Here is a 16224-nt window from a genome sequence, read left to right on the forward strand (position 1 = left end):
TAATTTTTTTAAATTTTTTTTTTTAAAGAGTCTACTGTTGTTTCAACCCCAACGTTCTTTAAAATAGAATAAAATCATACAGGTTTAATTGGAATGAAATGAGGATGAGTAAATGACTATTTTAATTTGAGTGAACTATCCTTTTAAATGGTCCATGTGCTACTCATGAAGTGTTGCTCAGCCTTCAACCTCACTTAACCCTGTTTGTTACAGTGCCCCACTGACTAATCCTTCCTCCCTACCTGTTAACAATCCATACTCGCCACCTAACAGCCCACCTGGCCGAAGCCATCCATGAGTGTCTCTTCATTCTTCCTGCAGGTTTCAATCAATTCCTCTCCGTGTGCTCCATTTATTTATCTCCCAGTAACACAGACCCCCAGCCTTGAAGGGAAATAAGATGAAAGCTGTGCATAACAAGGCTACAGAGTTGAATTTCGCTTTATTTTCTGCCACTTTTTTTTGCATATTTTGACAAGCGATTAAAACCTCTATTTCACCAGCCTCTAGTCTGCAAGTTTGAGAGGGTAATTATTTTGGGGGGATCTGAAGGCTTCATTTACATAATGAGGGTATTGGAATGTGACTGAACACAGCGGGGTGAGGTAGTGGAGAGGTAGTGATCTCACAGCAGCTTTCCTTATAGCCCCAGAGTGCCAGCTCGAAGCATCTGGTTTCTATGCATGGCTGTACATAGGGCTTGGACCGGCATATTTCCTTGCATTCTGAGGGGCTAAAAATGCTCTTTGTCAGCGATGTTTCAGAACTTCAGTTTTGCTGATCCAGTCGTAGGTAAGTTCAACCGCTTAGTCTCTGGGCTCACGTCTGTCCTCTTCTCACTTGGAGAGCCAGAGATAATGAGCTTTCAAATCATGGGCCAATGCGCAGTGCATGGCCTCTTGGCCAGCGTTCTGAAGGTCCAGCTGGCCACTGTGGAATCGATAGATGCCCTTCAATTAGTAGAGCTGCAGTAAGTGCTGTTTTGAACTTGGAGGTGTTGTTGAAGTCTGCAGCATGAGGACTCATTCAGCCGCTTGACACACTGTGCCAGTTTTTTTGCTTCTGAGACCTCTTAAAGTTGTAACTTTATTTTACCGCTGTTGTAGCAGTCCATTTTTCTGCCACCAGTGGTTAAAAATAATGCACTAGATAGATAAAAGTGCAGTTTTTTTTTCAGTCCATAAATAGTATTATTCATTTACTTCCACTTGTTGGAGAAACAAACTATTACTGTACATGAATGTTTTTTTATAGCATTTACTGTTAATAAATATTCTTTTGTAAATATTCAGCTTATATAATCCAAATACTACTGCTGTTAGATTCTTTATACAAAGGAAGAGCTTTTGACTAAGCAATTTGCCTCTGAAGTTTTTTGATTGTCACTAAGCACTCTTGTTTATCAGCCCCTCTCCTCCAACCATCTGTCATATAAATAATTTTTTTTAACCTTTTCAGTTGCATATCCTGTTTTACTTGGAAATGCTTTACATTATATAAGTAAAATGTGCGAACACGGTACAATGTTGACTTAAATGACAATGTGCATCTTTGATCTGTTAAGCTGTAGGCCCAGTGGGATTTAACCTTGAAGTCTGGTCCTCGTGGAGTTGAACATGTTGGGGCACAAACATGTTGTCTGCCATTTTAAAGTCAGTCCAATTAATCACATTGATTGAGGATCCTTCTTTCTCACGCTCCAGAGCTCAGTATAGGGAGTTGTCATCACCGTGCTGCTTTACAGTCAGTATTTCTGGCTTTGTGTAATTTGGTGTTGATAATGTGGGAGTTGTATTTCTTCTAAAGTTATAGTGCAGGAATTGAAGGAATATTTGATGTATGTTCTTCCAATTTTGTGTAATTCTCACTTGAAGAACCTTACATTTGTGATGTCTGAGCCTAGGAAGTCATATGTTATGTTCTTTTAATGCTTAGCTCTAAAATATTTCATTGACGGGTAGTTGCTTCGGTTGTTTTTAGTGTAGCAGTCAGTTTACATATTTGGCTGAAGCTTATATACAGTATATAAACTAACCCTTAATGATACTAGATAATGGATCTCAGCGTTTTGATGCAAGTGTTCTTTTGTCCAATAGATGGCATCAGAGATTAGGACCACTCTTAGTCTGCTCCTGCAGAGTGGACTGCATACTCCACCATCAGTCACGCCTCTCATCTTTCCTTCTCACCCTGCCACTCTCACCCTGTTCATTATCATTCTTTCTCGTTCGCTGATGCGCTCTTACTCATAGGTTGCCAATTACTTTGACTGGCTCATTTTCGACAGTCTTCTCAGAGGCAGCGAAACCTCTCCTGCCTCCACCCCACCTGTCAGAGCCTTCAAACCAGCATGCGGAATAAAGCAACACACACCCAGGAGGAGTCTGTCTGTGCTTACACTCCCTGCACTTACACTAGATGTCTCCATCAAACTCAGTTTGAGATATTAAGCGAGGGTCGCTAATTTCGGTGACTTGGTTTTGTTTAAAGAAATTTTTTGGTGGGTCTCCGCTTGGCTCACACATGAGCAAAGTTCTCCTCGGGGAACACTATTGTACTGTACAGTAGGGTTGGGTACCGAAACCTGGTGCCAATATGCCAAGCATGGGTGTCACTAGGCCATTTTTAGCGGGGCTATAGCAATTAGCTCCATAAACTGTACACAAATTTGTGATTGCCTCAGAGTCAGTCCCCTTTAAATTTCATATGAAAACGGCGGCAGACTTCGTCTCCTCCCCGTCTTTCAGCGCAATCTTCAATCCGCAGACCGCAGTGGCGCAGCGCGAGCGGACTCAAACAGAAACAGAGGACACAAGGTGTATGTTTATCGATGGATTTTTATAATATCTGTATCTGTGCAGTTCTTTGTCTTAAATACAGTTTACAAAAGGTCACGAGGGAACAATCGGTTTCCCATCTACCAAGTTTTCGCTGCGTTCGTTCACCCCTCATTACACCACAGCCGTTTCCTCCAGCGAAAATCTAACGTTAGCCCTTAACGCATATGAACGCATACTTTATAAAACGATCATGTTGCCATTTTCATTTGAAAATTTAATATTTAATATAAAACATATTACAGTGCATGTGGCATACCATAGTCATTCACAGAACTGATTAACGACAGTGACAGACAGCACTCGTTTCTACTGTACAGTGAGCTTTAAGAGAACATTTGCTGCCGTGCTGTTTCTAGGTCAAAGGAATTGTTGACCCAAAAATGAAAATGGGGTGGAATGATATGGGGGTGAGTAAACAATAACAGTGTTGTTTTCTTCTGTGAAACACAAAAGGAGATCTTAGGCAAAGTGTCTAAGCTTTTCCATATAGCAGAAGAGGATTTATACTGCCAAGCTCTATGAAAGCAGTCCGTATGACTGGTGTGTTTATATTCTAAGTTTTCTGAAGCCATACTGTAGCATTGTGTGAGAAACAAACTGAAGCTTAAGCAGTTTTATAATGATATCTTATATATCTCTTGTTTTCAATTTAAAATATGACTTTTATGCTATATCACTACACTATTGGCAAATGGACCTTTTTTGTCTGTAATATTTTGCTGAAATGTAACTGGCCAGAGTTACAGCAGTAGAGAAGAAATCAGTCAATTAAGACTCAATTTCATAGTGTTTCTTAAATGCATCATATGGCTTCAGAGGACTTCATTATATTAAAAAGAGCTGCTTGAATAGCTGCCTAACATTTATTGCTATTCACATTGTGAATAAATTACAATTTTTATTTTTGTCTGAATTATTCCTTTGATTATCTTAAGCTATTATGACATGCATTGTATACTAACATTGGTTCTAATCAGCAAGTTAAAAGGGATACTTCACCCAAAAAAATGAAAATTCTGTCATTAATTACTCGCCTTCATGTCATTCCAAACCCGTAAGACCTTCATTCATCTTCGGGACACAAATTAAAATATTTTTGATGAAATCTGGGAGCTGAGATGATTCTGTCCCTCCATAGACAGCAAGTGAACTACCTCGGTCAAGGCCCAGAAAGGTAGTAAAGGACATCGATAAAATAGTCCATGTGACATCAGTGGTTCAACCGTAATGTTATGAAGCTACAATAATACTTTGTGCGCAAAGAAAACAAAAATAGCGACTTCATTCAACAATTTAATCTCTTCTGTGTCAGTCTCTGCTGCGCGTTCAGGAGATTACCATGATGTGTGAACCACTGATGTCGCATGGACTATTTTAATGATGTCCTTACTATCTTGCGGTCTCTGCAGGGTCAGAAAGAGGGTGAGTAATGACAGAATTTTTATTTTTGGGTGAACTAACCCATTAACAATCTACATCTCTTAGTTTAAGGACCTAGTTATACTATATTGACAATTTGTTCAAATATAGTTTATTTACACATCATTTTTTAAAACCGCAATCATTTTACAAAGCTACAGAGAAACGGCACTCAACCAAGACTTATTAATAACATCCCTTCATAGATTCTTAATTTTCTTGCCTCTCTTACTATTCCTGTCAAAAGTATTTCATGTCCTGTGACAGTCCGTTCAGTGCTCAATCTCGCTGCTTTCCTCTTGTTGTCTGCTCTGCTCAGTTCAGACACGCTGCACTGAGCGCCAGCCTGTCACTCCACTGCTCTAAAGCACATGCCATTTCCAATTTGCTCCTCCGGTGTTCATTCTGCCTTCCTCGATGGCATCGCCCGTCATCCATACATTCAGGCTCAGTCAGCCAATTACCGCACACCATCAGGTCTTGGCCATGTGAAGCGTTTGTTTTATTCCGCGGTATTGTTTATTTTTATGACTCATTCGCAAGATTCACAATCAGTTTCTTGCTTTATTCCAGCATAGTATCACTTCACGTCACTCGTATGAATACGCTTGCCTTTTCTGAATATCCACGTTTCATTGAATTGTGCTGGAAATGCTGGGGACAAAAAAAAAACAAAACATTTTTTAATCAGAAGTAGGCTGAACCTTTTTGCAACGCACAACTAGCACTATATTTAGGAAGTTATTTTGGGAAGTACGTAAGTGCGGTGATATAACAAAGCAGCTGAAAACGTAAGGTAGATGCCGTGCTTTAGAATTAAACCCATTTTTCACGTGGCAAACACAGCACAAGCAGCCAGGGCCACACGCTTATCTATTAACGTGGATATTTTCAATTAGTCGTGCCACCCAGAACAAGCCCTGAACCCTTGTATTTACCGATCCACCCCGTCCTACCCCTCTGGTAACCAGGCCTACGGTCTCTAGATTGTAATGCGGTATCGATTCTTCAGAAACACTGCTTCATCCTGAGTGAGCTTTGTTGTTTTTTTATTCTCTCTCTCCAACCTCTGTCTTCCCAGCCACTCCGGAGCGTGAGTGAAAATGGGTTTCTGATTTCACCATTGCAGCCCTGACCCCATCTCCCTGAACCATTCCTACACTGTTGATTCGTTTCACAAGTAGCCCCCAGCGTCTCTGTGGCCACCGCTGCTGTTTTTCTCTAGCTCTCTCTCTGTCTCTGTAAATCTAGTTAAGATATCAGCTACTTATCTGCCTGAACAGGTGAGCTATTGCCTTGTATGCAGAGATGAGCAGATGTCTGACTGATTTATTTTTTGATGATTGACAGCATTAGAGGCTGACCATTTTTTTGTGTGTATTTGTTAACAGGTATGATAAGGAAGGACATGCTATGGATGGACAGTCGATGACTGAGTTGAGAGGACCTGGTGGTGGTGGTGGAAACACAAACTGGAAGACCCTGGCGGAAGTCAAGAATGAGCACTTGGGACATGGAGACAAAGTATGTCATCCACACATTAAGATTGGCCTCAAATTTAAAAAAAAAATCTTTTTTTATGAGAAGAGAATACACTAGAATAAACTTCCAAACAATTACGTAATTACATTTTTTTTAAATTTACATTTATTTATATAATATTTACATAAAATTAAGTTTAAATCTCAAATTTGTATTTTATAAATAAATATTTTTACAGGGGTGTCATCATGAGGAATACATTTTTCTGGTCTAAAAAGACCATCTTTTCAATTGGCTCATTCTAAAATAGCAGAATTTCTAACATTAGAAACCTAAAGCACCTGACTGCCCACATTTACACATTAACAGTAATCATTATAATGTAGAATATAGCAAATTTCTGTACATATAGCGAAACTGCAGCAATGAATGGCCTGTTTAATTCTAAGGGTCACAGAGAGGGTGGAAAATGGCCATATCAAAATGACTCGTTTTGGTGCAAAAAAAAAAATACTTTTTAGGAATTCCTTGTCTTGTGGAGCATCACTTTATTAGGGTGTGCCATTGTCTGTTCATCTGATTAGTTTTAATCAGTCGGTCCTGTTAGGCCTGTCACGATAACAACTTTTTGTTGTGCGATATTGTCCCAGAAATAATTGCGATAAGCGATATTATTGTAATTTTAAAGACCCTGTGTGACACGTGTTCTGAAACAAAAGACACAGGGATGCAGTCATTTAGCTACACTGTTACTTTTCTCTCTGCTCATTAATCACTCAATGTAATGCCCTTCCCATCTTCCCCAAGGTGTGTGCTTAAAGGGGTCATATGATGCGATTTCAATTTTTCCTTTCTCTTTGGAGTGTTACAAGCTCTTGGTGCATAAAGAAGATCTGTAAAGTTGCAAAGACTAAAGTCTCAAATCCAAAGAGATATTCTTTATAAAAGTTAAGAGTTAACCACGCCTACCTAAAATGGCTCGTTCTAACACGCGATAATGTGTTTTTTTAACTTTAAACCGCATAAACACATTTCATTACACCAAATACACAAAATAATGTTCTTTTTAGCAGCATCATTTGACCCCTTTAAGCATTACTTACATTCAGCACTGGAGATAGAGAATGGAGATTAACAGGACTCCATTTACTAAGCCTAATAATTAAGAGATTATACTGCAGATAAGCTGCATAATAAATCTGACCTTGTCTACTGTCTATTTTTAGTTTTTCTGGCGTATATGTAGGAGTAGGGTTGTCATGATACCTGTGTTTTAATAGTTGATACCAGTACCAGAGATTATATTGTATTAATTGGCAATTATAGATAACAATTTCAATACCACAGCAAAAGAATTTAAATATTAACAAAGTATGGCATGTGGCCTTCAAGTATTTCTAAATTAAATTAGCATATTGTTATAAATATTAAGTATATACTTATTTTTATTTTTTGTAATTGTATTTATTTTTTAAATACATTTTATTTATTTACTTAATATTCTTGTTGGTTGTAGAGGATTTATTAAAGGAAGGTTATTGTTGGGTTAATATCATTGACATTAACCTTTGAGATTATTGGTGTGTTTACACATTGTCGTATATTTTTCCTATTTTTCTATGGCGATTGCCATATTGGCACCATTGTTTTTCAAGGGTCTATATTTTTTTATAGCTGAGAACATGAGTTAAGCATAATAGCCTGTTTTTTTTTTTTTTTTAAAGTCATGAACAATACATGATGATCTTTTTTCGGGTGGCAAAATTAAAGAGGGATGTCCAGAAAAGAGAGAGAAATTACAAGCTTACCAGGTGTAGCACAACAATGAAAAAGAGAGGGGCTGCAGAATGAAGCCACAATAACAGATGAGTATGTGAAAAATGGGAAGCCTGTTTTCACATAAGTTAGAAATCAATTATTAAAGCAGAGAGAAAACAAGACTTTTTTTTTTTCTCAGCATTATAAATTTCTGAAATATGTGATTTAGACACTGGGTGTTGCGTGATACTGCTGTTGAACACTGCATCATCAGTCAAGTGTGGTTGCAAACCAAAATAGCAGCATGTAAGACTCACACCATAGTATAATAGAGGAAGCATGTAGAATGAAATGGAATCTCACAATCTGGTTGGGGCTTAACAACCCAGACTTTGCCTTCAGTTGATCATGTACATTGGTAAATAAGCTGTCTATAAGTTGAGTTATTGTCCAGAATGCTACTGAAGTAGCGCATTGGTGGTGTTACACTGGGAAAATTATTGAAGCCTGACTGTAGGTGTTAGGGGTACTTGTGAAAAAAGTTACTATTATTTCTAATACCTGGCCCCTAATGGACCACTGGCAAGAATGTTAGCCCCATCAGAGTTTATTCTCTGTGACGAAGTTTACTCATGCCCTCACCCTGATCTCATCCTATCTGCTCTATTGGGACACAAGGTTAGGCTGCTAAAAGCTCACAGCCAGTTGTATTTAATTAACGACACTACTCGCAAAAAATGTTTGTGTCCTAGTTTTCTGTCCCATGTTACCAGAATGAAATGTCTTGTCAAAGTTATTGGAAGGGAATTTTAAAATTGATTTCCAGGCCTGGAGAAGTAAGGGATATTTCTGTAGTGAATGTAGATTTTTTTTTCTTTCTTTCTTTCTTTTGTTAAATTCTTTTTTAAAAGATTTAATCAACAAGGAATTGTGCTTTTGGAAATCTTTAAAAAAAATAATGTTTTGAAAATTCTTATCTGGTATGAAAAGCTGAAATCATTCATGTTTGATTGAGTGAGTGATACTTTAATAACATCTGCATTTTATCTGTCTGTGCTAATAGAATGAAATAAATGACTTTACTCTATCTTGTAATGTACCGCTGTGAGAAATGCGACAAAGAGTTCCCCGACTTCAAATATCGTCTCATGCTCTCGGTAAGGGACTTGCCCTTGGCTCTCCTGCCCCTTCTGAAATAACACACCAAACTCCTCAAATAACTCCTCCTAAATATCTCTGCCATCCCCTTTTATGCTTTCTGAAAATAGTCATTTCTGAAATGACTTGGTAACGGAGTTAGTTGCTGTTTTCTTGCTCTAAAAGCATCGTTCATCTGAGGCCACTCTGTTTTGCTGGTTATCAGCTCAGACTGTGTTTTGTTAATTGCCCCTTTTTGTATTTAAAGCTGCATCTCGAATTCCAGGACAGGATAGAAATGGGCAAATAAATCTTGCTGCTGGTCTGCAGCCAAAGATGTTGTAAAAATAGAAACTTTAAAATGTTTAGACTCCATTTGACTCCAGACAGGTAGAAATAAGTCAATTTCTCTTGTTTTTCATCCCATCTACAGAGCACATCGCTGTTTTTAACACTGGATCTGATATGCATGGCCTCTCATTTTTCAGATCTTTACCACCAAAATTTTCTATTCAGTCTGGCCTGTATCCGTTGGACGTGACTTCTAGCCAACTAGGAGTGAAGTAATTGTGCTTTTTATTGTGCTTTCATTCTTGCAGGCCAACATTGCTGATTTTGGAGACAACCAATGGGTGATTTGCTTTCAGGACAGTGCCGAAACCCTCCTGGGCCAAAACTCAGGTTATCTCGGCCAACTCAAGGACTCGGTGAGTTTCTTCTTCCAGTCATCTTCTCACTTTTTTTCTAAGCTTTCCATCCGTGTGCTACATGAAAGTGTGGCCTCAAGGATTGGCCAGCGTATTACAAAGATGTTTTGAGAAGCAGCACATTGTGTATGAATTTGATTTTTTTTCTGTGGTGTGTTTATGAAATAGGCTTAAGCCCAAGGATTTTTAACAAGGTCTTACTCCAAGAGACTGATTCAATCTCTCATGGAGTGTTCTTTTACAATGTGTTGTTTGTAGTCCTCTTATGTTATTGTCTTGCCTTGCTTTTACAGAACGAACCTGCATTTGATGAGGTCTTTCAGCATGCAAACTTCAATACTTTTGTCTTCCGGAACCGAGTGAAGCTGGAGACCTACAATGTAAGTTTATCAGAAAATATCTCCGGGGCCCTTCTGCATGTGGTCCATGGTGGTACAGCAGGTTGGCTGCCAATTACAGTTTGATCTCACACTAATTTATGAAAAATTATATTGTATTTAAAAAAAATGACTTAGAATGCATAAGGTTGACTTTAGCCAAAGTTCAGCTGAATGTTTGGGGTCAACAAGATGTTTGTCGTTTAAGAAGTTAATACTTTTATCCAGAAAAGATGCATTGAATTGATCAGAAGTGGCAGTAAATGCTGTTACAAATGTTTTTATTTTTTTATTTATTTTTTTCTATTGAGAGTCTTAAAGTTTTTCTTGAGCAGAAAATCGGCATATTAGATTGATTTCTGAAGGATCATGTCACATTAAAAACTGCTGAAAATTAAGCTTCATCACAGGAATAAATTACATTTTAAAATATAGTCTTGATAGAAAACAGTAATGTTGTGAAATTCTAATTTAAAATAATTTGTATTTCTAGTCAATAAATGCAGCATTGATGCTCATAATATACTTTTTTAACTTTCAAAGAGTAATGTACATAAATGCATAGTGCTGGGCGGTATACCGGTTCATACCGAATACCGGTGTTTATTTTTGTTATGATATACATTTTTTAAATACCACAATACCGGTGTGTCGCTTAAACAACGTTTAACAACGACACTGTTTGAAAGGGGTCCCTTTTCACTGTTGCACTGTCGTGAGGGAACAGTTGTATGTGTTACTAAGCGTGAAAGTTCCGAAACTGAAGCTGTAGAACTAATAGAACGTGATGACACAGAAGAACTCATCCACAATATCCACATTGACCGCCACAAATATCCACCGCCCCCTGCCATCAGCTCCCGCGTCTCACACACACGAGCGCGACTTTAGCACTAGATTTAGCAACTTCCAGACCATTTTAGCGGCTTTTTTTACTCTACAAAAAATTTTACATTTTTTTTTTTTTAAATCTAAACATTTAGATAAAAACATTTAGTAGGATAAAAGCAAATAGGTGTGATCTGGTAAAATGTCACATTGCCCTTTGTATTGTAATATACATTCATGAAAAACAAGTAAATATAATTATATATAAATATATGCAATAAATTAAATACATTTCTTTTACATTTATAGGCAGCAACATGGATAACACAGAACAAGAAAAGCTATTAACAATCTTTCATTGCGCAAAAGTATTATAACATGAAAGGCTCCAATACAGAGCGGCATAGTTTGAGCCTTATTCTTTTAACAGTTTTAAATTTCAGTTCCTTTGCACGTGAAGAACAATTCATAGTGCTCTCTACTCCAGTGAAGTGATCACTAACAGACACCCGGTAGAAAGTAACGTTAGACAAGCTACTTATGTAAAGTAAGTTAGAATTAGCACTAAACTCCAGTAAGGTAGTCTTTTTATGCAAAACCGCCGATGTTTATCTGCATATCAAGTATAATAATAGGAACATTGTATCATCCTAGAGAGAGTTTCTTAAACTATGGAACGGGCTCAGAACACGTGAAATATAGTGCACGGAAACTTTATGGTGCTTTATAATGTTTTTGTGCCTTTCGTAGGGCTTAACAATAACACAGAATATAGCATACGCAGAATATCGGAATTGGATCGGTCTCATCTGACCGATACCCCGATCCAGCAGAAAGTGGCAGTATCGGAGCGATATCGATACTGAATATCGGATCGGCGCACCCCTACACATTATTATAGACTAGGTGTAAAATGTAACACGTTTTATTCATATTGTAACAAACTACTCCATCTCTCTCCACCAAAGGGGTCTTTGGCTTGAAAAATGTTGAAGACCCCTTTCTCTTTTTTTTTTTTGTTACTTAGCCAAAATATTTTGCTGAAATTGCTTCCAAAATATGGATGAAGGAATCTTTTTCGAAGTGTATATCACGATGTTTTTTGCACCTTTTGATGTGGTGATTGAGATTTATGGAAATTGACACAGCATCTCTGCCGCCCCGTCCATCACAGCGCTGCTGATGAAAATTGCTCTGCGCCTTGTTCTTTCTCCGCATGACATGCTACATGAGAGCCGTGTGAGAACCACGTTGACAGATTAGCTGTGAATATTGAGGATGTTGGTGGTGTTTCTGTGAACCTGAAGCCAAGAACACTACCTACTCCATTTGCCTTCCTCGAACACACCTGCTCACAAATGTAATGCAAAGAGCAACATCTCAGCATTTTCTTTTATCACCTTTCTTCTTATCAAAGTTGAGATTCATGTTACTTCTCTAAATTCAAATGAACTTGAATTTGACTCCATTTCATATTAGCTACATATAATTTATAGCTTTAAATTGGCTAGCTTATTTCTTTAATCGAGTTAGGCATATAGCAGTGCTGCAGTCGGTCTCTGTGTAATGCGATTTATTATTCTGCAGGGAAATTAGTATGCATCTAAAATGCTGTATCAGTATCCGAATTCCCAGCCATCATATTGCTGGAGATCGTTAAATTATATGTTCAGATAATGAAATCAGAATACAAGCCAAGGCCACAGTCAGCACTGGGGAAGGTCACCTTTAACTTGGGTGTATGAAAATATGGATCTTCGCAGGGTTAGTTTCTCCAGGTATAGACGTGAAGAGGACAAGTTAGGAGTAAACTGTCCTCCGTTTTATTCAGTTTACCAAATGTGACCTGTACTTAAAGATCAGGCTAAATGGAAGCCATTTCTTACTATAAAGTCAAGTCATGATTGAATAAATACAATCAGGATTTGCCTATCCATAAAAAAAAAAAACTAAAATGTGAGGGAATTTTTAAATTGATTTACAAACCTGGAAAATTATTTAAAAATATAAAATCCTGAAAGTAATGGGAATTTTAGCTGTATTCATTAGTTGGAAATGTGGGGCAGATGATTAACAATTGTTATAATGATTTTTTTTTTGGAAATCCGGAAAATCAAAGGTATTGGGAACCCTGTAGAATAAATGTATGTAGAAAGCACATAATTGGAACATGTGTTTTGATAATTACTATTATTATTTAGAATAACCCAGATGTCAGAACAGATTTATGTGTACAGAAGTTGTGAATCCCACGGGTGTGTGAAACTTTTCTGCACGCATCACACTTTATGCAATTAGTGAATGAGACCAGTGAACCCAAAAGTAGTATTTAGATGTTTTCCTGCCACTTAAGATCAAAACTATCACATTTCTTTCCTTTTGGTTCCAGTTTGAAATTGTTTCTCTGCAGATGATCTAATTGTAACTGAGACGTAAGCAAGCTGCAGTAAGATGAAGTTAATAGAAAGCTGTCTTGTTTCATAGTCATTAAATGTTAGCCAAATAGTATGCACTAATTTGTTTGCTATTAGATTGCTGTTTATCTTTTTCAGTACTGCTCTGTCTGTTTGTTAAAATATCTACAGGCTGTTTGGTGATGATTTTTTGGAGGCTTTTGAATATGTGATAGAACAGCATTTGTCATAAACCATTACAGGCAATGAACTTTTGCTTTGCTCAAACTTGCTAAACTCAAGGATTTGCAGATACGACCAGTGTTCATCTCTGAGAAATATATGGTCAGTGGTTTGAGGCTGAGGTGTACAACACAGTCCAGTGCTCGGAGAGCAAAACTCAAGGATTTGCAGATACGACCAGTGTTCATCTCTGAGAAATATATGGTCAGTGGTTTGAGGCTGAGGTGTATTTGGTTTGTTAGGTTTGATGCCATCAAGGACTCAAAAGGAAGATTAAATCTGCAAATGACTAATACAAGATTGCTGAAATTTGGTGGAGGATTGTGTGTTTTGCCCATGATCTGCATTAGTGCTGCGTTTGATACATCGATATGACGATGTATCGTCACAGAGATTTAATGATACGAGTATCGATACAGCTGGCCCTGTTTCGATATTGTGGCACATGTGCAGCAGTGGACCACACTTAATTTGAATACAAAAGTATTATAAAGTGCAAGGTTTCTAAAAAATAATGAATAGAGCATAATATATGAGATGCAACAAGATTTAATCTGGCCGCAGAGGAACACAACCGGGGTTGCCTGATATAAAGAGACGTAATCCCTGAAACAGAGCTGCACACTTGCGCAATAAGGAAATATCTGCTAAGTGTGTTATTTATCTTTGTCAACCTGGCAACCATGTGCACGCGCTCTCTCTCCACTGTGGATAAACACGCTTGCTTTCTGAAAACACCAGTAAGCTTGCAGTTTAGGGATCTCCACTTCAATATTCTATTTTCAGAAAAGTGTAATTCATCAAGTGTTCATTTACGAGAGAGAGAAGAGAAGCTGTGTATGAATTACCACCGTTTTGCTGCGTTTCTCTATTAACAGTGAAGCTGTGGTTTTAATTCCTTTAGAAACGATGTTACCAGCTCCGTGTTGAGAAAGATAATGTAGCTCTTGAGCGATTAAGCTATTTTATTGATAAAATTCCGTGGCAGCGCTGAAAAGTTTGTTGCTGAATGTGTGCGCACGCACACATAAATGTAGAGAGTGTGTTAATTTGTGCAATGATAACCTACCAGCAATGTTAAGATGATTTTTTTTTTTATATATATATATATATATATTAGTAAGAGTACCTTACAATATAAATTTATTAAAATTAGTACATTGTTTATGGGCTTAAAAACAACATTCAAACAATCAGAATATTGTACCTGGGTATGGAGTGACCAATGTAAACATGAAACATATGCCATTACCTATATTGTACTGTGGTACAGTTATGGAGGCCCTTCATAATGCAGGTCAACTGCCTGCTCTGCCAATAGTTAGCAATGGCCCTATAGTATGCAGTGTTTAATAAACAGCTGTTTTACTAATTTCTGCTGAGGTGAAATTCAGTGCAGTCCTGTATCGTGATACGTATCGTACCATGACTTTGCTGGTGATACACAGCCCTAATCTGCATGCATCTTTAAAGATTGTGCTACACCTAGTTCTGCAATGCCAAAACAACATAAAATCTTCAAAATGCTGCTTATGCAGTTTAATTTGATTGTTTTTGTATCCTGTGGGTCTTAATGGGAATGATTTTATTAAATCTTATTAATGTATGGCAGATTTACATTTAATCTGCCCTTGGTCTCTGAGGCAATATCACATTAAAAGATGTTTAATGCCTGCAGTTGTGGCTAAATAGGTTTTTAGGTTAAACTAATGGTGTTAGGAGTTTCCACAAGGGTCATTAGAAAATACTCATCATTTTTCCAAAATTGTGAGTGTAGTCTATTTACAGGTTATTCTAAGCTTGTGCCTCTTCACCACCTTTTTTCCCTCCCAAGATCATTCCTTGTTTATACGTGCGTCATGATTATAACTCAAAATAATTGCTGCTGATTTGTGCTTAAAAATAGGAACAGTTCATATTCAAACTAAAAATATTCATTCCCTTAGGAGACCTTACAACTACTTTTGGATGAGGATGAGTTGGAACATTTGGGGACATGGATGCTAATCCTTTTTGTTTTGCCTTCATAGGACGAATCGCGCATTAAAGTGACAGTAGTGGACGCCAAGCCAGTGGACCACAGAGAATACAGCAAACGGCTGATCATCAACATAAGGAAGTTGGCTGCACAGTAGAAGAACTGACAGTGTTACACAGAACAAAACCCAACAAAGCCATTGTGTGGAACTTTTGAGTTACTTATGGTATTGTGCGTACTAATTGTATAGCATCTCTGAATTCTTTTTTCCCCCATTTTGTATTTCAGTCAGTAAATTTCACAATAGCTTTTTCAAAAACTCCAAGATCAGATTAGCTTGTGCTGTTGTCCCCAGGGTTGACTGATTGGAAAGGGCCTGAAGTTCTTTAGAAATTGATGACGTGTTTTGTGAAGTGAAGATTGTAGAAGAGACGAATTGAGAAAGAAATGGACTTGGAGTTTGGAGAATTATAAATCAGTGCACATTCAGGAGTCTGCTGCTGTGATTTAGGTCGGCTTGAGAAAAGTACAACCCCTGTCTCTGTAAGAATGCCTGGACCAAACCTGCAGAACATTGATAAACCTATTCACACTCTTGCTTACCAGGCACACACTGTATTTATATAGATAGAACAGTATGTCTCTTATACAAATAATAAAGCAGTTTGTGTTCTCGAGTCTGTTTGTGGTTTTATTTTTTTGGTTCTGTTTTTTCTGATTCATAAGTATTAACAAACACCATGTTATATGCACCATAAGTAGTGCCTTTTGCTGTAAAATGCTCACTTTTAATAATAAATTGCCTGGATATTGTGAATAAATTAAGTACTAAACATTCTCATTTAAGATCCTATCAATATTTACATTTTTTTTTTTTTAAACTTGGTGTTCCACCAGTGTTCAGTGTCACGTTTATAACGATTACTACAACAATTTGTTTATTATTATACATTATGTATGGGGTTAAATGTAAATTACATAACCAAGTGTTTTACCTGAATCAAAGACATGATTTAATTTGGAATATTAGAATATCAGATTATAAAAAAAAAAAAAAGAAAC

General features: G+C 37.4%; 1 protein-coding gene across 1 annotated transcript in view; it reads left to right on the forward strand.

The window, feature by feature from the left end:
• The window catches only part of rpa1 (replication protein A1), a 29303-nt gene extending 13454 nt beyond the window's left edge, over nt 1–15849 (forward strand). Inside the window, exons 13-17 of the mRNA XM_016557112.1 lie at nt 5651–5808; nt 8595–8656; nt 9236–9343; nt 9637–9723; nt 15215–15849. Of these exons, the coding sequence (XP_016412598.1) occupies nt 5651–5808; nt 8595–8656; nt 9236–9343; nt 9637–9723; nt 15215–15319 (520 nt within the window). The 3' untranslated portion in view covers nt 15320–15849. The remainder of the gene's footprint in view (nt 1–5650; nt 5809–8594; nt 8657–9235; nt 9344–9636; nt 9724–15214) is intronic.
• Nucleotides 15850–16224: the final 375 nt, after the last annotated feature.

This window comes from Sinocyclocheilus rhinocerous, unplaced genomic scaffold (genome assembly GCF_001515625.1).
Source record: "Sinocyclocheilus rhinocerous isolate Xijiao unplaced genomic scaffold, SAMN03320098_v1.1 scaffold166, whole genome shotgun sequence".
NCBI lineage: Eukaryota > Metazoa > Chordata > Actinopteri > Cypriniformes > Cyprinidae > Sinocyclocheilus > Sinocyclocheilus rhinocerous.